Genomic DNA, 23,966 nt, shown 5'->3' with positions numbered 1-23,966 from the left:
AACAGAATTCACAAACTCTGCATTTAGCGGTGCACACTGCACCTGGCGTTATGTAGAGGCCACGCATGCATAAAACAAAAGATGCATGGGTGAACCTCTGTTTATCTTCTTTTTGTTGTTCTTTAGCTCTACTGTGATTGCAGCCAGTATATTCATATTAATGCAATGAATTGAGACTAATGATGCAGTTATTACATCACCAAATGATATGTCTTGCAATACAATCACAGGCCTGCTCTTCCTTATAGTCTCAGCCAACTGGGCTGCCAGAGAGTCATATTGCAGGGATGATATTTACGTGCAAGTAATGAAAGAAATGTGGGCAAACAGAGACCCCCTTTGGGAAAATAAGAAGGAAAATGCAATATGTGCAGTAAATAATTAAAAGTGAATAATGGAGGAAAGCACTGTCCAATTATTTTTTTAATATCACTGTGTTGTTAAAATTATTTTTAACACTATAAATGGTTTAGAAAGGTAGAAAATGCATAAAGGCGGCAGAGAATCAGAGGTGTTTACAATGAAAGCCATTGAGTGCGTGTTTTATGAAGCCAGACGAGAGCTCATAGTGAGACTGTAATTTCCCATATTTTACTGGTTGTTTACCAGCTGTGATGTCTTGGCATGGAAAGCTGAATGCATTCAACAGAGCCACCAGAGGTCCACAATGGGCAATTACAGGATTTGAGGCATGAGGGCAGGGAGGGCTGAGTAAGTAAACTTTGTTCAATCTAAATGTGACTTAAAAGAGCAGAAGCTACTGAAGATTACCACTTCTGTGGCATGAGAGTAGGCTGGGGTGGTCACATTTGCCCTAAATGCATAATTACTGTTTCCTTTTTTGTTACTAATTTCAGTCAGATATGTGGAGGAATTTTTTAAATGCACGCTTTTTTATTGCAAAAATTGAGGGGTACCTATTGTGCTCATTTCCAAATTTATTATATTTCTGTTTTTTTCTACTCTGCTAGAGTGACTTTGCATGATTCACGGTTCAAAATAATACTTATTTATTTTTTAAAATCTGTCTGAAACAAACCATTTTAGCTCCTTTTAAGCCAGCTTTCTTAGATTTGAACTGCGGGTGGGTGGAGCGTGTGTGCATACAGAAAAATAAACATGTAAGGTATTGCTGTGCCATACTCCAAATTTTGGTATCAATCCAATGCAAGTAATTACAGGGCTAATATTGCCACTACCACTATCAATACCCAATACTTTTACCCACCTATAAAAGCAGCATATGTAGGAGAGAGAGCAAAGAGATTAATGGGATGTCTCGTCATTAATTTGCAAATTCTGAACACATTTTAATGACTAGTGGCTTTGACTTACTTAGTACAGCAAAACACACCATTCAAGTTTTTATATTTTTGAAATTGTTCTTTATTTGCGAGCAGAATTATAAAGGTGCATGTCTCTAAATGACTTTGGCTATCAATAAATTAGATATGACAGTCAACACAGAAAGGTTCATACACACACACACACACACACACACATGTGTGTGTGTGTGTGTTTGTGTGTGGGCTACATACTGAACTTAGAAGACAAAAACAAAGTATTAATCCTGTTGCATTAGTAAGGATCCGGGGTGACAGAGTCAGAATTCAACGTTAACATTTAATATCACTAATGTACTTCTAAATTTCTAAAGGAGAAGCTAAATTTCTCAGGAGCAATCCTTCCCATGGACTGTGCTGCGCTCTTGCAGCCAGCAGAGGGAGCCCTGACCTGCTCAGACAACAAATACATTTCTTTGGTTCACTAGGTTAGAGAATTAGACCAACTGCCAAGTTTATATATTTTCTTTATCGATAGAAAGTATTTATTTAATCGGATTATAACTGAGGATGTCCAGTTATTACTTCAACGTGACATTTGGACACAATCCACGAGATATTACATTTCTAACGCACTTCAAACTATCATCTAATTTCACAGGAGTGGGGGTCAGAGGGTGTGATCTGGATCGATTTTTTCAATTTCCCTGAAAAGCACAGTGCCGCTTCAGCCTCACAGATGAAGGCACGCTTTACCAGCTCATTAAGATTGTAGCAGTTCTTTGTGTGTTGCCCGAGCCTGTCCCTTTTGGATATAATAAGAACACAGTGCACGTCTCTCTCCTTGATGGTGGGATATAAATAGTATAAATCATTCATCAAGGTCATTTGTTCACTTTCAACAGTAGTCACACTTTAAAATATCGAGTGTAGTTTAGATGGGGGAAATCTGCATGTGACTAAAAGCACTTCTTAAAATATTGGGTAATGATGGGCACCTGACAAAGGGTTTAGTTGGAGTTTATTGTAGTCCTCTGCAGGCTGCCGCCGTTCATTAAACTGGACTGATGTTGCTGGAGTTGCCTGATGTGTTACCCGATCTTGTGACACTTTGCTATTTAAGTTATTAAACTGGATATTCCATGTTTAGTTGGTTTTATAACATATATTAGACTTCTTCAGCCTTATCTTTTTAAAAGTTGAGCACGATGCAAAGCCTACTGGAGCCTTTTTGCTGTCAGTGTATCCGTATGCGGTTAAATGGTGCCTGATTCGCAGGAATCTCCTCTGCACAACAGAAAAGCCTGTGACTGGGTAGGCAAGCCAGACCAGCTCTGAGCGCAGAGACGCACGGCGCCTCATCCAACCAGCGTCAGTCCCACTAAATCGGGCTAACACTACACATTTTTAAACCATTAAAGTGACTGCAAGTGGACGTTTCGGATCTTTTTTTCTTCTTCTTCTCGATCCTTTCTCTTCATTCAGCCGCGGAAATCTTCTTTCGAAGTCGGACAAATCTGATCCCAGATGAATTCCGTGAAGTTAGCGGCATTTGGAAGTGAGGAGCTGGGTAGTGGGAGTGGAGAAAATCCAAGTGGTGTTGAGTGGATTAGGGCTACTTGTCGGATAACCCGTAAGGATGTCTCCGACTGATTCGAACTTTGATTCAAACACAAACTCAGTGTCCGAGGAGCAGTTGTGAACATTACTGTCTGTATTACCGCGGAGCTCAGGAACTCTCCCTCCACCCCGATCCCCCCTCTGTCTTCGTAGAACTTCCTAAATTAGATGAAATAGACAAGAAAACGCATTCTCACTGGATTAACACCGTTTCCAGCTGCTCTTAGAGATGCCTGCTTATCTCACAGGAGTTTACCTTCTGCTGGTATTTCTAAACATTTCTTCAGGTATGAGTTGCTTATTGCCTAAACATTTTTCCCCTCTTAGCCTGTGTTCTAGTGATGGAAAGTTTCCAAATAATACCCGATGGGCACGTGCATATGCAATAATGTAGCGATGGTGAAACAGAAAGTGAAGGGAAAGAAGATGATGGATTTTCTCAGTTGTAACAGCAGCCCGCAGGTATTTGGGTCACCTTTGCTCTCTGCAGACTGCAATACCGGTGTGTGGCCCCTGACCTATGCTGCGTGCTGACTGGAGTAGCTGGAGGTGACCCTGCTGTCCAGTGAAATACTTTTTATAAACCACTTATTATAATTCATTGGAGCTCACAGCTAAATGCATGGGCTGCTGTTAGGTTTATGTGAGAACTCTCAGTTTTGCAATCGCATGAGATCATTTGCATGACTAAGTGCAGGAGGAGTTAGCTGGAGGTGGTAGGTTGTCGCCTTTTTAAATTCATTATATAGGGGTGTACTTAAGAACAGAGACTCTGCAAAATATCCTCTCATGTTCAGGCACTGCATGTTGGGAAATCAGCCACCAGCCATCTTTAAACATCATTCTCACTGGGAGAAATCTGAGACAAAGACTGAAAAAAGAGAAAAGCTTTTGGATTACCAGTATGCACATTGATTATTACCCACAGAGTTTTATTTTTGTCTATTGAATGGCCAAGGTTAACCTTGAGCAGTGAAGTCACAGGTGGAGTTTGGGGGTGCATAACCTGAAAGAAAGGTTTTATTGGAATGTTTTGTGCAATTTATTGTGATGTGTAATTTGATGGATTGGCTCAGTCTATGTTGAATAACCCACAATGACCATTTGAAAGCACGCGTTTCCAAATGTTTGCAAATGTAGCCTTAATATGTGTGCGTGTGTATTTCTGAATGCACTTTAGACTCAAAATACATGAAATTACATTTGTTTCATTTACTATTTATATATTTACTTATTTATTCATTTAAAGAAACCCTGATGCTTTGTGCTGGCGCCAGACTCGTTCACTTTGTAAAGCAGAGGCAGCTGTCAGTAACATTAACAGTGGCCACAAGCTGCAAAAGAACTGCTATGTTTTCAGCACTAGAGCTTTCGTAAGTGTCTGACACTGAGTGATGGTTTTATCTGATGCAGAACTTCCTTTCCTTGACAGCACACAAGGTGATTCTTCCAAAGGTTACAGCAGCTCAAATAACTTCAGAAAAGACGTGTGGCTTAAACACAACCTTACTTTTGGATCACATTCTTTAAAATAAACATACGAAAAGTTGTATTTACTTCACACTTTCCAAACCGCTGAATATGTCCTAAATGGTCTTCCAGGCCACTTTAATGAAAGCAAAAACAGCGCACAGCAGTAACATGGCTATAATGCAGCTTTTAACCTGCTCTTTTCTTAAATTTCAGTGGTCAGTCAAAAAAAGGGGGAAACACACTAAAGCTTGCCCATCCTCTTCACTAAGAGCACTAAAATGTGCGTGACACCAATTTTCCAGTACGTTGTCTATAAATTTGCACACTGACAAATTTGGTAACCGCATAATTTCAAGAGTTTTCAGGGAGATTTGAGAAGTACGGCTCACTCATCTAGTTTTTTAAAAAAAAATAATGTCTCTGAACTATAATCATCTATAGCCATAGGCACCTACTCAATGCTTTTTTTTTGTCAGGATACAAGAAGCAAACTGGCAAGAGGAAGTTTAAAGTGAACATAATAACTTCTGTGTGGTTCATGTGAACAGCCCTGCGATGAAATTAACCCCTTAGTAGAAGGCCAAATACTAATAACAGTATTTACTTCATTCTCTTTTGACTAATGCAGTGGACAGATTTTTTGACAAATGGTCACCGAGTGAGTTGGAAGAGGTTATTAGGTGCAGAGTACATGCAATACCACAGTTTGAACCCATGAGAGTATGCTCTTATGATTGATTATAGAGAGTTTATACCTGAGATAGCTGCCATTTCTCTTGCAAATGGTCCAAATTGCAATCAGAATGATTACATCTTTTTCCCATTCCTAATGTGTTTAATATAAACACACCTAAATATGGCAAAGATCCGGCTCTTCAAGTTGGATGTTTGGTGACTTGATCATACACAGAAACCTTCATCTATTGGTGTCATTTTAAGTAATAAATCAGGTAATAAGGATGATTTTCAATAATCTAAATGATGCACATAAAAAGCACGTGCTCTTGTCGAGATGGCCTTTTCCTTTTCTTCCCATGTGCACATCTTAATTATGCGTCCCCAGAGTGTTGTTGTCTCACCATTCTACCTGCTTTGTTTAAAGGTCTGCAAAGACTGCATAAAAAGGTACTTCAGGAAAACATAAGATCGGCCCATTCTGTTGTTCTTCATTAAGATGGCTGTTTTACAGCTGCGCTTTCAAACTAGGATCATTATAAAAACACTGCCAGCTTAACTGTCACTAGGATCATTACTTTAGCCTTTAGCAATAAATATCCAAATCCTCTGAGGTGACATCTTACCTTTATAAACCTTCTCATCCATGCGCTATCAGTGGATTAGCTCACTGATAGCAAAAACATATTCTCAGTGATTGTTAAGTACAAGAGGGACTCAGAGACCAGCAGGACACAGCCCAATTTTATCATCACTATGAACAGCAACCCCGCAGAGGGTAGTTTAGCTGAAACATCTGGCCTGCCTCCTGGAGCTTGCTGTACGCAGGTCACAGATCACACATACTTATCATTTTGTTTCGGGTCCTGGATGCTATAGGTTGACTTTTGTGGCTCAAAACAAAACATCCAGCACCTGTTACTCAGAGCTAGACCTCAAGCAATAATGGTTTGACTGGGGGAAGCTGACCCTAAACTAAAAAGACTCCCTACAGTCGTTGTGATGGTGACAGTGATGAGATGACTTCCACTACTAATGAGGATTTCTTTGCTATGGATGATAGGGCTGATAGGATGTCTTTGTATGCCAAGAATTCCTTTGTTTGTTGGTTGAAATTGTGTTCCTTAGGAATAATGCAGCTTATAAGCTACAGTAGACATTTGTTTGGTTGGAAAGAACCTTCATGAATGTTTATTTTGGGGGTTTTGGGTTTATTTTGGGATCTTCTTCACACTGACTGAGTACATGATTCTTAAACAACCCTAAGCTGGTTGCAAATTTATGTGTCCCCATGAGTTCCAGTAGCTTTATGTTTTCCTTACTGCTCTTTAAGATACATCAGACTTATACATCTGAACATCAGATTATATGGATGCTTCATTTTAACCATTTGAATGTGATAGACATCCTAAATCTTAGTGGAATTTTTCATTGTCATTCAAAGCATCCAGATCAGAGAGTGTAAAAAAATTAGGTCATTTCACATGAAGGTTGTTTGACACAAGCATTTACTCATGAGAAGCTGGCCCATCAAGAACTGTTGAAACAGAATAACTAAGACTGCATGTTTACTCCCCCAAACCCCTGCAGATGTTGCTGCAATTGTTTGGTTCAGCCTGAATGTGCATAAATGCATACACAATGCCGTTAGGGTGAGCTTGTTTTTAATGTGTGTTTTCAGATTGTCTGCTGAAAGCTGTGATTCATAATTGCTTCCCTTGTTTACTCACTTGTTTCTTGTGGTGCTGTGGGGCTGAATGTGGTTGCTTGCCTGGGGAGGAACAAGCTACTGGGAGCTTTGACGAGTGCCTGTGGGCCTGTGGGCAACAGGTCATCACACCTTCGCACAGACACACAAACATATACACAGAGAGGCAAAAGTGCTTGCACATCTCATTTTGAGGGGGATCGATTATTGTCTGCCTCCCCTGCAAAGGTAGCAGGTTGCTTGCCTGGAGGATCTTCACAAATCTCTACTACTGTCTCAGTCTTTTCAAGTCATATTTTAAAAATAGAACACAAACAAAAACTAATGTAATAATAAGAGTTTAAACTGTTTACCTCAACAGGATAATATTTATACAGTGTCACAACTTAATAAAGCGTAACAGCAACTCATGCATGTGTAAAACAAATTATGTTGTTATAATTAAAACGTTATTAAAAGCATAAAGCTCAGCATAAAATTCAACTCTGTCTCAGTGTAACTGTTACCTCACTCTGTATTCAATCAGGGTGATATAATATATAGAAAATTAATGTACAGGGTGGGACATTTATATGGATACACCGTAATAAAATGGGAATGGTTGGTGATATTAAAGTCCTGTTTGTGGCACATTAGTATATGTGAGGGGGCAAACTCCTCAAGATGGGTGGTGACCATGGTGGCCATTTAGAAGTCAGCCATCTTGGATACAACTTTTGTTTTTTCAATAGGAAGAGGACCATGTGACACATCAAACTTATTGGTAATGTCACAAGAAAAACAATGGTGTGCTTGGTTTCAACGTAACTGTATTCTTTCATGAGTTATTTACAAGTTTCTGACCACTTATAAAATGTGTTCAATGTGCTGCCCATTGTGTTGGATTGTCAGTGCAACCCTCTTCTCCCACTCTTCACACACTGATAGCAACACCGCAGGAGAAATGCCAGCACAGGCATCCAGTATCCGTAGTTTCAGGTGCTGCACATCTCGTATCTTCACACCATAGACAATTGCCTTCAGATGACCCCAAAGATAAAAGTCTAAGGGGGTCAGATCGGGAGACCTTGGGGGCCATTCAACTGGTCCACGACGACCAATCCACTTTCCAGGAAACTGTTCATCTAGGAATGCTCGGACCTGGCACCCATAATGTGGTGGTGCACCATCTTGCTGGAAAAACTCAGGGAACATGCCAGCTTCAGTGCATAAAGAGGGAAACACATCATCATGTAGCAATTTCAAATATCCAGTGGCCTTGAGGTTTCCATTGATGAAGAATGGACCCACTATCGTTGTACCCCATATACCACACCAAACCATCACTTTTGTTGTTCCAGCAGTCTTGGAGGGATCCATCCAATGTGGGTTAGTGTCAGACCAATAGCGGTGGTTTTGTTTGTTAACTTCACCATTCACATAAAAGTTTGCCTCATCACTGAACAAAATCTTCTGCATGAACTGAGGGTCCTGTTCCAATTTTTGTTTTGCCCATTCTGCAAATTCTGTGCGCCGATCTGGGTCATCCTCGTTGAGATGCTGCAGTAGCTGGAGTTTGTAAGGGTGCCATTTGTGAGTAGCTAATATCCGCCGAAGGGATGTTCGACTAATGCCACTCTCCAGTGACATGCGGCGAGTGCTACGCTGTGGGCTCTTGCTGAATGAAGCTAGGACAGCCACTGATGTTTCTTCATTAGTGACAGTTTTCTTGCGTCCACATTTTGGCAAATCCAACACTGAACCAGTTTCACGAAACTTAGCAAGCAGTTTGCTAACTGTAGCATGGGAGATGGGTGGTCTCGTAGGGTGTCTTGCATTGAAATCTGCTGCAATGACCCAGTTACTGCGTTCACCAGATATCAACACAATTTCGATCCGCTCCTCACGTGTTAACCTCTTCGACATGTCAATGGCTGTGAACAAAGAGAAACTTGTAAATAACTCATGAAAGAATACAGTTACGTTGAAACCAAGCACACCATTGTTTTTCTTGTGACATTACCAATAAGTTTGATGTGTCACATGGCCCTCTTCCTATTGAATAAACAAAAGTTGTATCCAAGATGGCCGACTTCTAAATGGCCACCATGGTCACCACCCATCTTGAGTTTGCCCCCTCACATATACTAATGTGCTACAAACAGGACTTTAATATCACCAACCATTCCCATTTTATTACGGTGTATCCATATAAATGGCCCACCCTGTAGTTTTGTTCATTTGGCGTGAATCCAGATCAAGACTTGTGGAAAACGTTTCCTTCAAATTTTTGTGTTTCAATCAGAAAAACAGCCAGATCAGTTAAGTTTGATTAGCTGCTGATTGTCCCTCAACAATTTTGCCATATCACTGGCCTAACTATTGAGAGAAAATCAAAGGCAATGTGTTCTAGTACTTCATCAGATGCTGGAAGTGAATGAACACCCTTTTCCCCCTCTCAACATTTGGTGAGCTTTGCAGGTTTTGTGTGCTCTGCAAGAGCTTTGTTCAGCAGCAATATTTTCTTTGAGAAGAAAAAAATAGTTTGGTATGATCTCTCCAAATTTGCAGACTATTTACATGCACAAAAACTGTATTGTACACTAAATGGAAAGACCTAAAAAGCAAATATGGGCAACCTTTATTTTTATTTTTTTAATTTGGGTGTTATGCTTGTCAATCTGTGGTGTTGTTCTTCATTCCTCAAACCCTGTCAAGAAAACCTTAAATAGTAAAGCAATAGCTTTGCTCATCTGGAGAGAAAAACGTCTAAGCTTCAGAAATGGCTGTGGGTTTGTGGTTTTCTCTGGGTTGTTTGTACTCCTCTGGCCGTAGTTTCCTGTTCTGAGGTTATTGTCCAGCTATGTCTGTGTGTTGAAGCACTTAGGGTAATTACTTCTCTAAATAAATCAGCTCTCCATTGTCCTGAGGTTTTATAAATATTGTGATATTCTGCACCCAAAGTGTGTGGTTAATCTGCATAATCTGTTGTTTCATTCTCTGACAGTCAAGATGGGTTAAGGCATGCTGTGCTGATATTTTCAGGGAAATCTCTGAAATTTATCATTGGGACCCATTTCCCATTGGTGCTAGCAGTGATTGGAGTGCTATAATGGTGGCAATACTTTAAAATGTAATTATCTATTCTTCCAGGGTTTGGATTTGAAAGGGTCAGAGTAACATGACCTCAGAGATACTTCTTGAAGTGACCTCTCTGAGTTATCTCCTTTCCATCCAGGCATACCAGTAATCAATAGAGTCAATATTCTGTTTGATAGGCCTTTAGAAGTCTTTCCATCGTAAAGCTCAGACATACGTGGAAAACCACATATATTCCCTTACATATCTATTAGGCTACCTCTGACTGTTAAACCTATACAGTAACACAGGCTACCAAAGAAAATGGCTGAGGATTGCGAGAGACCCCATCAGTAATGCACATTACCCATTTCCTCAATCCTTCTCATCTTTCACCTTTATTTGTCTCCTGTCTCTCCCCGTCATTACTGACAAGGTTCAAAGCTCTCTATGTGAAGACTTCAGCATAAAGAACTGTTTCCCACCAGAGCATCTCCCACCGAAGAGCCCGAAACGTGCATAAATTTCTTTTAATTAGGGCACCTATTATTAGTTAGCACTTGAAACACTATGCTTTGGATCAGTGTTTCCTTTAGGATTTTGTCAGCATTGGGGTGGGAAAGGGTTTTGTTGTTCCTGGGTAGTGCATGGGTAGTCTGTTGGGAAAAGTGTTGGGAAAGCGATGCTTGACTGTAAAACATTCTAAGGAAATATTAACTGGCATCTATTTGTTAATACATAATTCAAATTTAACATGTGACTTAGAGGATATACATTAGCCTAAGTGGCATTTTTTGTTGCAGTCTGAGTTAGTACACTTCATTTTTGTGGACGTTTGTGGAAGCAGAGTGCTTGATGAGCAATAGATAAATCTTGCTGAGAAACAGAGGATATTGCACTTTCATAGGAAAGTGACTTTTTAGTGTGATCTACTTTTGGAATCCCGCCTCCCACCTCAAAAAAAGAAAATTTCACAATATATTGTGAATTAATCACTCTATAAACAGTATGTTGTTTTGCATGTTGAAGTATAATAGCAAAAAGACTGAAGGAGTTTCATATTTGAATATATTCCAAACATGTTTTAGAAGAAAAGTTAAGAGGAGCTTTTCATCACACTGGATATTTTCAGACACCAGGATAGTGACAGATGGTGTGGTGTCAGCTTCTCAAGTATATGGAACCGAGCCACTGGGTGCTAATAATATATTAGAATTTTATGTCATTTAAATTCAGACACTGAAATGAAACGCAACAGTCTCGAACAGACGAATAGAACCTCAAAGCCAAACACTGTACCCAATATTCCCGTCATTAGACAGAGGTTGATGCAGGTGAAAGCATCTCAAGTGTTTTGATATTAACTCTCATTAGCTTGTGAAGACAGTGGAAAATATGTGCCCTATGTGTTAGTCACCATATGCATGGACATGTGGACTCTGTGTAAAGATTCAAAGTATTCTTAACTTTAAAACCTATAACTTTGGTAAAGTTATAAAATATAAATATATATTCATGTAAAATGTTAATGTCAGTCATGTTTGGTGTTTTTTGTTTTTTTAATAGAGGGATATGAGCATCTGGCAGCTAATTTAGCATGCTGTAAAAGCATCAAACATACATGTTACAAATTTATGATGCACATTGTATTCAGTTTATCTTTCACTGCTATCGCTGAATAATAACCATTTTAGTTGAATAACCATTTTCTTCATCACTTTTCTATCATTTTTCAGCCACTCCACAAGAAACAGAACTCTTTTTATTTTTTGCCTGCTCTCATGAAGAATTTTCCATCTTTGAATTCAGCTCTAGACTTTGTGTAAATAAGGCTGAAACTAATATTGTAATAAAGCCGGGCTTTGCCTGCTTACTAGATTCAATTTTCTCTCTAGCAGTGCTGGGCTACACTGTGCCTGAAGGCCATTTTTTGATAGTCCGTGAAACTGAGGCTTGCTGAGTGATACGATACGCCACCGGCCAGTGTCTCATCCCATTAGAAAACGGCTCAGGTTAATGAGAGGGAACGAAAGGAACAATTGTTGACAGGCATGGCATCGGCAGGCTTTGGTAGCGGTGTTGTGAAATACGTTAATTAACCCGTGTTCAGAATCTGTATGAAAACAGAGATAAAAAGAAAGTTCAGTTGCTCATTCATCTCACAGAGGTTGTGTTCACATTGACTTTGATTTTCCAATGCAATGAGAGCTAAAAGAGCAGATTTACACCATATTTAATTCCAATCTACAAAAAAAAAAATACCTGCAGTGTTTTGCTGACTTCAAACAGCTACTTTGTTATGAACTTGATCAAATGAGAACTGTAGCCAGATTTGGTTTTATTTTCCACAAATCAACTGCGTTTACATTGTGTCAATACAATCTTTTGTAAGCAGCTCATTACATCATTATTTCTGAAACTGAAAACAACGTGTTAACTCTTAACACAAGTTTGTACAACACAGAAAGAAGCATTTTACCTCAGAAACACCTTTTTTTGATAACCGCAAAAGCATAAAGAGGTTATTGGATCATTACCCTTCAAAGAATCCAAAAGCAAACCCAAAAGCTGGGCTTATGCGTCAACAATCAACCTAAGAACCTGTGCCAACACGTGCGATCTACAGCACCATTGCAAATGGAGCCAAATAAGAAGCTGTTCACACAGATAAATTCTCAAATTGCTGCCACATGAGTAATCACCCTCAAAAAATCTATTGGCCTCTCCTATGGTAAGCTTTTATCTTTTACAGAAGTAAAAAAATAAACAACAAAACAAAAACCTGAACTTATCAACGCTTTAGTCTTTCAAATAGCAGATATAGAGTGAAAAGCAATCTGGCAGAAACACAGAATGATATCTGTGGAGTGGAAGTGACTGACAGGATTGTTAAAAATAAAGAAATAATGGTCAGGATATTATAGACTTCCAGAAGCCAGCTCTCATTCTCTCACTGCTGTGCTTTCTTGCCACTTGTATGTTACTGCATTACTGCTTCATGCTTTATGTGTGACATTGGCAAGTCAAACTCCCATAATCAGTTTGAATAAATAGCATTACCACCATTTGTTATTATATGATTTATTTTAAGCAGTTTTACAAATGGTGGGAAATACTACACTTTTTTAAAGAAAGATAAAAACTCCCCCGATTCAATTGGATTAAAACTGCATTTTGCATCGCAAGTCCACTAAGGCCTAATATTTCAAATGAGGAATGTGTTTTTATGGTGGTAATATAGCACCACCAGCAGCAGCAGAAGCGGCAGCTGTGTTTTGATAAGACTTACATGTGGTTCCTCGGCATGAACGCTGCCAACGTGTGAAACACCAGTTGCTGTTTTTAAAATGTTCAGACCTAAGATTTGAAACTGTTTTGAGAAAAGACAAAATTACATTTAAATGTGATATACACTGCTGTATAAGCATTTCCAGGTGAACCTGCTGATTTGTGGGTAAAAAGTAACATGCCACGCTTCATTTCTTCAGTACTTGTTAAAACCAGCTTTCAGAGAGTTTCCTCATTACAAGGAACCAAAGGACGTCTGAAAAACCAGATTCCCTGAAGGTCTGATGAGTTAAGCAATCAGAAGATATTTATTTCCCTTTTCTTTGTTCCACAAGTAGCACGAATAAGTCCAACAGGTGTCAGCCAGCTAAGATAACAGGCTGTTAGTATCATAAGAAAGTGCAATGTGCTTTGCAAACTGAGAGCGCAACCCATTTTTAATGTCTTAATGTGCAGGAAATGAGCCCATTTTAAGAAATGCGCTCATTTAGTTTCTTTCCAGTGATTAAGATTAAGAAGACTATTAACAATCTTAATGTGTTAATTGGTAAACGTCAGAGATGCTTGTGGATGGATTTCCTTGTCTTTAGTCAAAGATTCCCCTGTCAGTATTTAAGTTATACTAATAATCTGCCTGTAGCAGACACAGGTGAGAACAGAATTGATCTTAATATAATTCTTGGCAAGAATAAAAACATAAATATTGTCTAAAATGTAGAATATGTGTGAATGTAATCTATCTGCAATGCTAACAGCAGCACTAAAAAAGAGAAATCCAAAAAATACAGAACAATATAGCATGAAGGAAATTTCTGTGTTATTTTTTATGGATATTTTTTATGGATTTTTTAACTTCACACCAAATGTTACTATTTAAAATGTACAGAAATGCCCCAAAACACCTGAAAAAAAAATCCAAGACATTATTTTTTATTACTATTGCTATTTCTCTTATTATTATGGCAGTGAAGTGTATACTGTATATCAGGTATATGTCTACATTTGGGGCTTATTTGCACAGCAGGTGAAATTGATTGAGCTATAAAACTATAATAACTGTCTTAATAAGATCTTATGTTTGCTGTAACTATCTGTACAATCCATGACTGTGGCATCTTGTTCTGCGTCTTCGTTATAGAGACAGAATTTGAGACTTTAAGAAAGAAGGGTTTGGAGGAAATTGCAAGCTTATTTGGGGGTTTAATTGTATGTGTGTCCATTAATATTATGACATGGCATAAATAGCGTGTGTACAGTATGTGTTTGTGCATGAAATGGGATTTTGCCAATGAGAAGGACTTCTATTATAGTGCTTCAGTTTTGTAGTTGAATTTAGTGCTTTGGGCAAAGTCTGGCTCCCCTCATAGTGTGACAGTTAGTTCACATCTGGGCTGTCACTACCATGGGCACAATTAGGACCAAAAATAAATGTAGGTCATGCAGACATGCATATGTGACATGCAATAGCGCAGCATGAGCCTAATGTGATTTATTTAGTTTAGGAGAAAATGTTTTATTTAAATAAAACATTTATTTTTTAAGTTTCAAGTCTCTAAGGGCACAGGGAAGGAAACAACATAGACTACAGGTGGTCTGATGTACTCAATTTAACTGATTATACTAAGACTGTAGACTACACTGTAGCTTCAGCTAGTGAAATGATAAGACACATGTTAAAACTTTAAATAATGCATTTCATTAAAAAATCTAAATGTGTAATAATTCATTACAGATATACAAATGTGTGTGTGTGTGTGTGTGTGTGTGTGTGTGTGTGTGTGTGTGTGTGTGTGTGTTTTTTTCTGTAATCATAACAAATGACCTTTTTGCCAATTCACTGTCTCTCTATTCATGGGAAGTTTTGCTCTCGGTCTCTGCTTGAGTGATAATCAATGGCCTGTACAGCCACTTTACTTTCCAGTGAACATTTAATGGAGTGAGAATAAGCCTCTCAGATGGGCTACTGGCCTTTCCAGGCAGTAGTGTACCGGAGATAAACGACTGAAATCATCTCACCTTAGCTTATGGTGCAGGAATAAACAATATGGTCAGCACATAAAAAGCCAAACATGTAGAATCTATTGACAATATTTCACACAGCAGACTTTACTTTTAAACAGCATTAGCATAAGCTGAACGGCAATGAATGAATGGGGGAAAGGGGGAAAAAGTTATCTGATTCTTTCTCTCTGCAGGGACATAAGACACGTGCAATATGTTTGCCCCCTTATGTGAGTTATAGACAGGTTGATGGATTTATCCTGCAGTTAATGTGTCCTGGTGACCTACTTGGCTCAGATGATTATCATGTACCAGCAATGTTCTGGTTTGAGTATGCCCAGGGGACTTTATTGTGTGTTACCTTCCCAGTGAGCATTTAACAGATGGCAACCCAAAGTGTTTTTTTCCTCTCTCTTTTATTTACCAGCCATAAGAGCCTGTCTGGGTTTTGTTTTCACTATGCGAGTCTGTATGTGTATAAGTGTGACAAAATGTGGTACTGCCCACTCTACTATAGTAGAAACTAGTACAACAGAGGCTTAAAGCACTTTTGCAGCTGTTTGGAGAGGATGTCTGTCAGTCTATGAATAGATGCTTTAAGTTTGGTAGAATCTTCAAGATGCAGTCCAGAAACAGCACAGAAGCTTTAAAATTGAGGAGATGGGTATGGTTTAACCAAACAGCAACCTCCAGGGCTCAAAAATTAAGCCTATAAACATACAAGTGTCAAAAACTGCAGCTTCTCACATGTCCACGTCAGACTGCAAGCCGCTGCTAACAGATTTTATTTTAAGATCACATTTACAGCAGAAACAGACACATTTACAGCTGGTACAGCCTGTCTTTGATCTAATATTCCCCTTTATAATAGCTGTTCATAATAGCTGAAGGGATGTGCCTGAAAGATGTCCTCACACATGATGCTAGCTAATCAAGCTAGCTAGTGTCTGCTCATTAATTAGTACTCCACCTTCTTGTCCAAACCTGGTCATTTCTGGCTCAAAGAAAAACAGAACACCTTTTGTATGCAGTGCAGTGAGAAAATATTTGCCCCCTTTCTGATTTCTTTGCTTTTTTTTTTTTTCAAAAAACCTAAAATCAATTGTAATTCACCACATTTTTTAAAGGCTCAGTGTTACTAGCCACACCCAGGCCTGATTACTTCCAGACCTGCTGAATCACTTAAATACAACCTGTCTGACAAAGTGAAGTAGGCTGAAAGATCTCAAAAAGCAACATTTCGTGCCATGATCTAAAGAAACAGCTGAGAAAAAAGGCATTGACAAGGATCAGTCTGGAAAGGGTTAAAAGTCACTGTCTGGACTTAAATCCAATTGAGGTGCTTTCTTGTGACCTTAAACATGCCATTTATGTTCAAACCCTCCAATGTGGCTGAATTCTGCAAAGAAGAGTGGGCCAAAATTCTCTGCAATGATTTGAAAGACTCAATGCCAGTTATTGCAAAAGCTTGATTACAGTTCTTGCTGCCAAGTGTGGCACAACTAGTGATTAGGTTTAATTGTGTCTTCAATTACTTTTTCACACAGAGCCAGGTAGGTTTGGATAGATTTTTTCCCTTATAGGCACCAGCATACCTGCTGCATTGCTCGCTTTGTACCCCGCCATTAACATCATCATACATCCATTTATGCCCAACGTTATGGTGCAGGTAGTTGCTGCAGTATTTTCCTGAATGATAGGTGTTGCAACTCAGGTTAAACCCAACATTAGTGCTGATATAGGAGGAAAAGTCAAAACCAAAAGCAAAGGGATTGCAGAGTTTTCTTTTCAAACTGTTGCAACATCTCCCTCTGTGTAACCGGTGAATCGGTGAGCTTCTGTACTGATGTATCATTAAAACGGCAGTAAAAAGCAAGATGATTGTACACTTGTGTCTTCAACCCAGCTGTGGTGGCGGCAGCACAACAAGGCCGGGTTACAAAAATCGAGAGGTGCACGACCTGCAGAAACGGCGCCTGGCGATAGCGACATGATATCAGTGTGAATAAATAACTCAAAATGAGTTGCCGTACCCCCACCTTTATCTGACATATTTTATCTTACCAAACAAAAGGAGGTGCAACAGATTATTTACAGATTTATATGTTTAACAAAAGAAATGACAGTTGCTTACATCACCCTTTTCTCTTTTGTGACTTGTCTCGAGAATTTTCTTGTACCTGCTTTGGTCTTTTCACTGCTTATACAGTTATTCATACTGAGGCTGCTGGTTGAGCTCTAGATATCTTTAGCCTTAAGCTCTTTACCTTTGTCGGCTTATTTAAACCACACATGTGAAGCTTGGGGAAAGTGCTTGAAGTTTTTCATTAACAATGTTCTTATAAATGTTTTTCATGGTGGTTCCCCTATGGTTGACTTTGGCAAAGCACTTTCATAATCTCATTGAATGCAAATGATTAATTGGACAGGCAAGGAATGGTGGTTGGTTGGAATTTGGTATTCATTTAATTGTGAATGTAATCATTAAATATTAATCTCAGAATAATTTTAAAAATAAATGAAAAATGAAAATGCCTTTAGTCCAGATTTTCATTAAATCAAATTTTAGGCCTGTGGTAAGCCTATTTCCACTCTGCTCATATCTTGCCCCGAACATCTGGGTGCTGCAGTTGGGAGGTGTTATCTTGTCCATGACCTTGACTGTCCTCCCTGGAGACTGCCTCACTGCGCATTGTGTTGTAGGAAGAGAAGAAAGAAACCCTAATTTACAGCATTGTAACCAAAGTTGATCATAACTTCCCAGTAATTATAACCATATGTACAAATGCAATTCAAAATCAAATGTTTCAGCAAAATATGAGACAAAGTGCGGTTGTAGACACCTTGTCCTGGCCGCACACGGGCACAAAAACACACTCACATTCCTTTTCCTGCATTCTTGTGTGAATGACAGTGTTGAACTGCTCCACTTAATTGTAGTTTATACAGCCTGAGAAGGAATGTCTGGCATTCATTTCGTCTTTCTGTTTTACTTAACAAATGAGTATGTGTGAATCTTTGTAATATGTCTCTACCACAGATGCGTAGCCTGATTGCTTGACAGTTTGGGAAGTGCATTTCCTACCAAGAGTGAGCTGAGAATATGGTTGCAACTCTCACATCTTTAATATGAAGCCACTAGCACGACATGGTTAGCTTAGCTCAGCATAAAGACTGGAAACAGGAAACTGTAAAAAAACTGTAAAAACTGTAAAAATGAGTTGTGGTTTAATGGGGGGTTATATGCTAGAGTGTATCTTGGCAGGTAGAAGCTCAGATCAGTTTACCTCCAGGCTGTAGCTTTTTAATGAACAGACATAAGAGGTGGATCTTCTCTTCTGACGTTCGTCAAGAAAACACACTTATATATTTCCCCGAAAAACATGTCGTTATTGTAGAAAAATAAAACCTAATCTGTTTATGAGACTTTTCACTCTATGATGTACTTCTGTGGCCTTATTAAAGTCAGTATTCTTGTGAGAACTCGGAGCCATTAAACAATAGCACATCAACCTTCCTAAAAGCCTTAGCACAAGGCCTCATCTTTGATTGGTAGTTTAATCATATTTCCCTTTCTTTCAAGTTTTATAAATGACAAGTTAAATAATATGAATATTCCTCATTTGACATTCACACTGATCAATTGTTAAAGTAACGGGGGCAGATATGACATTTACGAGCTCCCCTTTTGTGATAATTATGACTCAAGATTGGAGAAAATTAATAGTAAGTGACCGTGTGGGCTGCTTTTAAAATCACTATTACACCGCGCAGGATTTTACCTTTTGTGTCCATGTAACCTTTAGTGCTACACAGTTTTGTGAAACAAGCCTCTGGTCTCTCTTGCAGTCCCTTTTGATATAAAGCTGAATCCACATTAGTGAGATCATGGCCTTAGAGAAGTGGATTTGTTAGGTGTTATGCTGACATTTTAGTATAATAAGATGTGGTTAAAATACCCAAGGTGGTGCAGCAATGCAGAGCAAACACTTGCATACTATCATCTTGTCACACTAATACCTTGGTGCTCTTAGTTAAGTCTGTGAAGCACTCATTTCTTATCCAGGCAGAGTCATTTCATACTGAAGCCACTTTTTTTTTTTAACTGAGGTGTATGTAGATGTCTGGCCAAAGGTGGAGGAGTAACAACTTTCATGTGGCACTTGCTGGCTCCTCAATTTAAAAATATCACCTTTTCTCTTTTGGCTGCTACCTAAAACTCAAAACACCTTCAGGCATTTTACCAAGTTCAGTTAGTTTTATTGTGCTCCAGCAGTGCTCGTTGATACTATGGTGGTCATTTGGTTATCAGCGTGACTTGTCATGGCGGTCTCTCAGATGCTCTTTTAGCCTTTAAATCTGTCTTGTTTCAATCCCTTTCCTTAAAATCTGCACTGAGAAGCTGTCTGTTCAAACATGCGCTGTCATTTGATGCACAAGTACCGAATTTAGAAGCTTCTGGAAATCTCTGCCTCTCCATTAAATGTGTGGACTTTGATCCACGATCTAGCCCAAGGCTCACGAGAAAAGAAAGCTAAATGACTTTTTCCACACTGAAACAAAGGGACTGCCTTAACAAGATGTAGCTGTTCCACTTATTGCACACTCTTAAGCCTCACAAAAAAAATCTGCCTGCCTTTATTAGCTGTCTCTGAGTCCTGCTTTTCCAAAATGGCATTGCCGTTCAAGCACAGGTAATCCCATTGTACTGCAGGTAGAGATTTACCACCACAAGAGACTCTGGTAGTCTTGGCGTCAGCGTTACTCTTGCTGCTGCTGGCAGCTGTATGATCGTGTAATACAGCTGCCAGCAACAAGGTAGGAGGAAGCCGCTAAGTCTCCAGCATCCTACACTTGGTGCTTTTCTTGTACTTGCTTGTTTGGACAAACCACAAAGAGACAATTATGCACTTTGTCTAAGAAGCGTATCTTAAGACTGAAGAACAAGATTTTGAGACTGAATGTGAACCAGAGGTGAAAACTGTAACCCAAGACTAGGGTCCAGAAATGTGTGTTAGCATGTGTGCTCATTTGGTTCTGCTATTTGATATTTTCTTGCAATGTTTCTTTGACTTGTTTCCAAACTGTCATACACCCCTTTCATGCGCCATAAATCCATACATTATTCTACAGTAGATGACACTGGGGTGGGCTACCTAAGACCACCAACATTGTGCTAAATTACATTCCCATTGTGTTATTACAATCTCGGTGCTTATGATTTGTTATTTTAAAGGCCCCTCTTCCCTTATTATTACATCTTTTTTCCTCCTATTATATATCCCCCCTTGCATTCTTTTCTCCTTTACATATTCAGAATTTGAATGGCATACAAAATACCAGCCTTGTTATCCAAATATAGCTTGACTTTCTACTGCATTTGATTCTCCAGAGAGATGCACTATTCACCTCTTTTCTTCACTGTCTGAAACAAAACTACACAGACATCCGTACAAGACAACAGCACTGCCTCAGGAACGACTAACTAAAAAAAAGAAGGGAAAAAAAGATTTTTAGGTTCATAGGTGCTACAAATGACCTTTGTTGTGTGCGTGTGCACTCCATTGTGCACCTTTGTGCATGTTTTTGCATACTGATTGTCTGCTGGCTGCTGGCCCTTTGCAGATAAAGCCTGGTCTTTTTGGGGGCCACTTGTGGCAGGCTGATATTGCCTTTCAGTAATGCCAAGGAGCTCAGGGACTTCTGTGGACCCCTAGGCATCAGCCCAACACAATTAAGAACAAGGAAAACAGCATGTGTGTTGTGAGCAGGGACCGAAGGCCACACTGGCTGCCTTGTTTGTATTGTTCTGATACTGGTTTAAATGTCTAGACAGTGTGTAAAATTGCACTCAGATTAAATATTTACAGTTTTTGCCCACAGCAGTATTGGTGGGATTGCCTTTTCTTTTTTTAAATATTTGGTTTGAAAAGCTGCAGAATGTGTTTTGCTTTTCTTTGTAGTGGTTAAGATTGCTAAATATCTTTTTTCTATATGATTCAGAGTTTTTTAAGCATCTTCTTCATTCAAGCAGCATTGTTTTCTGGTTCAATTTTGGGATCAGAATGATGCATTAGAGACGCTGCTCTCTGCTGCTACCTTCACAGGCTGTGCTACTGGAGAGTTACTTACCCAATTTACTTTTTTTCCTCCCTCGGAGCTCTAACAATTTCAGTGCACATCTTAAGTGCAAATGTTAATGGTGCCCAGAGGATGAATCCTCAGAAGCTTACTGATTCCCCTACATTTAATCAAGTACATCAGATCCAGTTCTTACTTCCATCAACCACCGCTTTAAATTATTATATTGTATTATTGTTGGTCCTTTACCTTACAATATAAAGCTCCTCAAGGGGACTCTGTATGTAAAAATGCATAAATAAACCTTAAAATGTTAACATGTACATGCTCATCTAAGATGCTCAGAATGGTAAGGTGTTAAACCAAAAAAAACCAAAGCAATATTACTGCGGAATTTCGACTTTAATCTGGAAATTCTGACTTTATTCTCAAAAAGGTTTTTGTTTTCTTAATGTTGCCCTAATATTCCCTCATATATAAGATGGAGGGTTTGTGATTGAATGGGGTCAAGCTGGCAATTAAATGCAGTTTATTTGGGATAGTACAAGTGAAAATGGCCATCTTCACACACACACAAAAGTTACATAAAACAGAAATTCCCATTAACAACAAATGTTTTACCACCGATAAACAATGCAATATTAACATTGTCATGGCCAACATATAAACGTAGTATCATATATATCATTACCAAGCAACTGCTCAAAACACCACAAGTGTTGGAGACTAACTAGCATTGCTTCAACATTGTAACCATCATTTTGTAGGCAGAAATCCCAGCTGCAAAAGAAAAAAAAGGATAGTTAAATGGGTTTTGTAACTTGTACAGTGGCTCCAAATGGTCCCTTGGTGGGGAAAAAATTTCCAGTTGATTCTAATTTGATCACTACTGATTGCATGTGACTGTACTGTGAACCTTGTGAAAGCCCTCTGATCATTTAGACTCAGTCAGTCTACAGTCAGTGTTTCAAGGCTTCCAGTTTGTGCTACAGTCGTACTAGGGAAAACAGTAGTCGAAGACCACAGCACATTAGTGAGTTACTGCAATTGCATGCAGTGAACCTGCAATCTCCTTGTCTCTGAAATAGTTATTTGACCAGGCCACTTGCAATTAGTGCCATCTTCAAAGTGACTTTGGTGCTGAAGGATGGCGATTTAACTGCAAAATGACAGTAGGTAAGCAACATTGCTTTTATACAGGAATATAACCAGAATACAACCAGTTGGCAACAGGTTGAGCCCCATACTGCAAAGAGACATGTCACAGACAAGTTTTACTCATAAGTTCAGACGGACTCAGGTTGATTGCAACATCTTGTCTGCATCTGTGTGCATTTAAAAATTAGACGGCTGTTATTTGTAAACCTTTGACAATCTGATCGCAGTTAGTCTGAGCCCAAAAACAACTTTCTGGAGACGAGTTGCCTCCCACCAGATGACCTGTGCAGTCACCTTGCAATTGAAAGTGATTGCCTGGAGGCTTGACCTTTTGGTGACCAGTTGGTCACTGCAGCTACTTATAATTCGTCACTGAGTGCAATCACTGAAAAACCACCAATATTTCCTAGTTGCAAAGAGGGTTGCTGTACTATTGTCATTCTAGCGTGACTTAGCTATTGGCTGTCTGTTATACCTTTTCCAAGAGATAACTGGACTTTAGCTCTGTGTTGCGTGCACTGATCTGTTTAGGACAACAGGAGCTTTTTAAAAAGATACTGAAAGTGAGACATCATTTTCAGACACAGAAGCAATAGTTTTAAGACTGCATTTTGAGTAATGTCTCCCTCTGTATCTCTCCATGTGATTGGCAGCTTGCAGTAAAAGCCCACTCAGATGGCCAAAATAATGCTCCATGCTTAAAAATTCAGCGCATTCATTTTCAGGCATCTGTTTAAACAGATTTGTATCATTGCTACATGCCTTCAGGCTACTTTTCCGCCATGCCAAGGTGTTCTTGTTAAATAAGAAACTGCTGTGGAGCTCCTGCTTGATTCTGAGGATAATTTTTTCTTTACATGTGTAATTATCTGTTTTATGTAGGAATCAACTTTTGCCAAATTTTGCATTCATTAACACGTAGCCTATTAGTTAGATCAATCATTTGACAGAAAAAAATGACCAGTAGACAAAGGAAATAATTTGGTGAAAGGTAATAAAAAAATGTAAAATTCATGGAGTGGGAGGACTTATCTCAGCTGTCTTCATCCATTTAGTCAAACGGCTACTGTCCATGAATTATGGAGTATTGTGGATGCAAAACATACAAATTCCAGCATATCTTTCAGTTTTAATGATAAGCCTGCACACTCCTCACCTTTTTGTTCTTATCAGTTTGTGTACTGTGTGGTAGGGGGTTGTATTCTATGTACTATTTTCTTTTCTTCCTGAGAAAATTCAGTTTTATACAAACACCAGAACTGCACCACACTACCCAGTAGATCACATTCTCACCCATTTCACAAGGTGTTATCTATCTGAGTAAACACTTGTCTGTGTGGGATTTATTGGTTGCAGCGGGAGTGTAGGAGCTCATCACTCTCTGGCACAGTGTGATTATCAGCTTTACAGGGCCATTGGTACATTAATGCAAGACCGACTGAAGGCTGTATAAAGTACTGTTAGAAACAGCAGGAAAGAACAGAAGTGTTTCCACAGTCATAGAACGGGTAAACAGCAGTTGCAAAATGGCCATTTATGTCCTCCCTCTTCTATTGCGCGATGCTACCACCTTTGCACACACCTAGTTGTGCATTTTGTGTTAGGGTTACAGGTAATCTAAA

The 23,966-nt window shown here is 39.1% G+C and overlaps 1 protein-coding gene across 1 annotated transcript in view; it reads left to right on the top strand.

The window, feature by feature from the left end:
• The first annotated feature begins 3,097 nt into the window (after positions 1–3,097).
• LOC134635873 (roundabout homolog 1-like) overlaps positions 3,098–23,966 on the top strand; it is a 79,427-nt gene continuing 58,558 nt past the window's right edge. The window contains exon 1 of the mRNA XM_063485505.1: positions 3,098–3,190. Coding sequence (XP_063341575.1) covers positions 3,133–3,190 — 58 coding nt within the window. The 5' untranslated portion in view covers positions 3,098–3,132. The remainder of the gene's footprint in view (positions 3,191–23,966) is intronic.

This window comes from Pelmatolapia mariae, linkage group LG10_11 (assembly GCF_036321145.2).
Source record: "Pelmatolapia mariae isolate MD_Pm_ZW linkage group LG10_11, Pm_UMD_F_2, whole genome shotgun sequence".
Classification (NCBI taxonomy): domain Eukaryota; kingdom Metazoa; phylum Chordata; class Actinopteri; order Cichliformes; family Cichlidae; genus Pelmatolapia; species Pelmatolapia mariae.
This window is presented reverse-complemented; position numbering and strand designations above follow the sequence as displayed.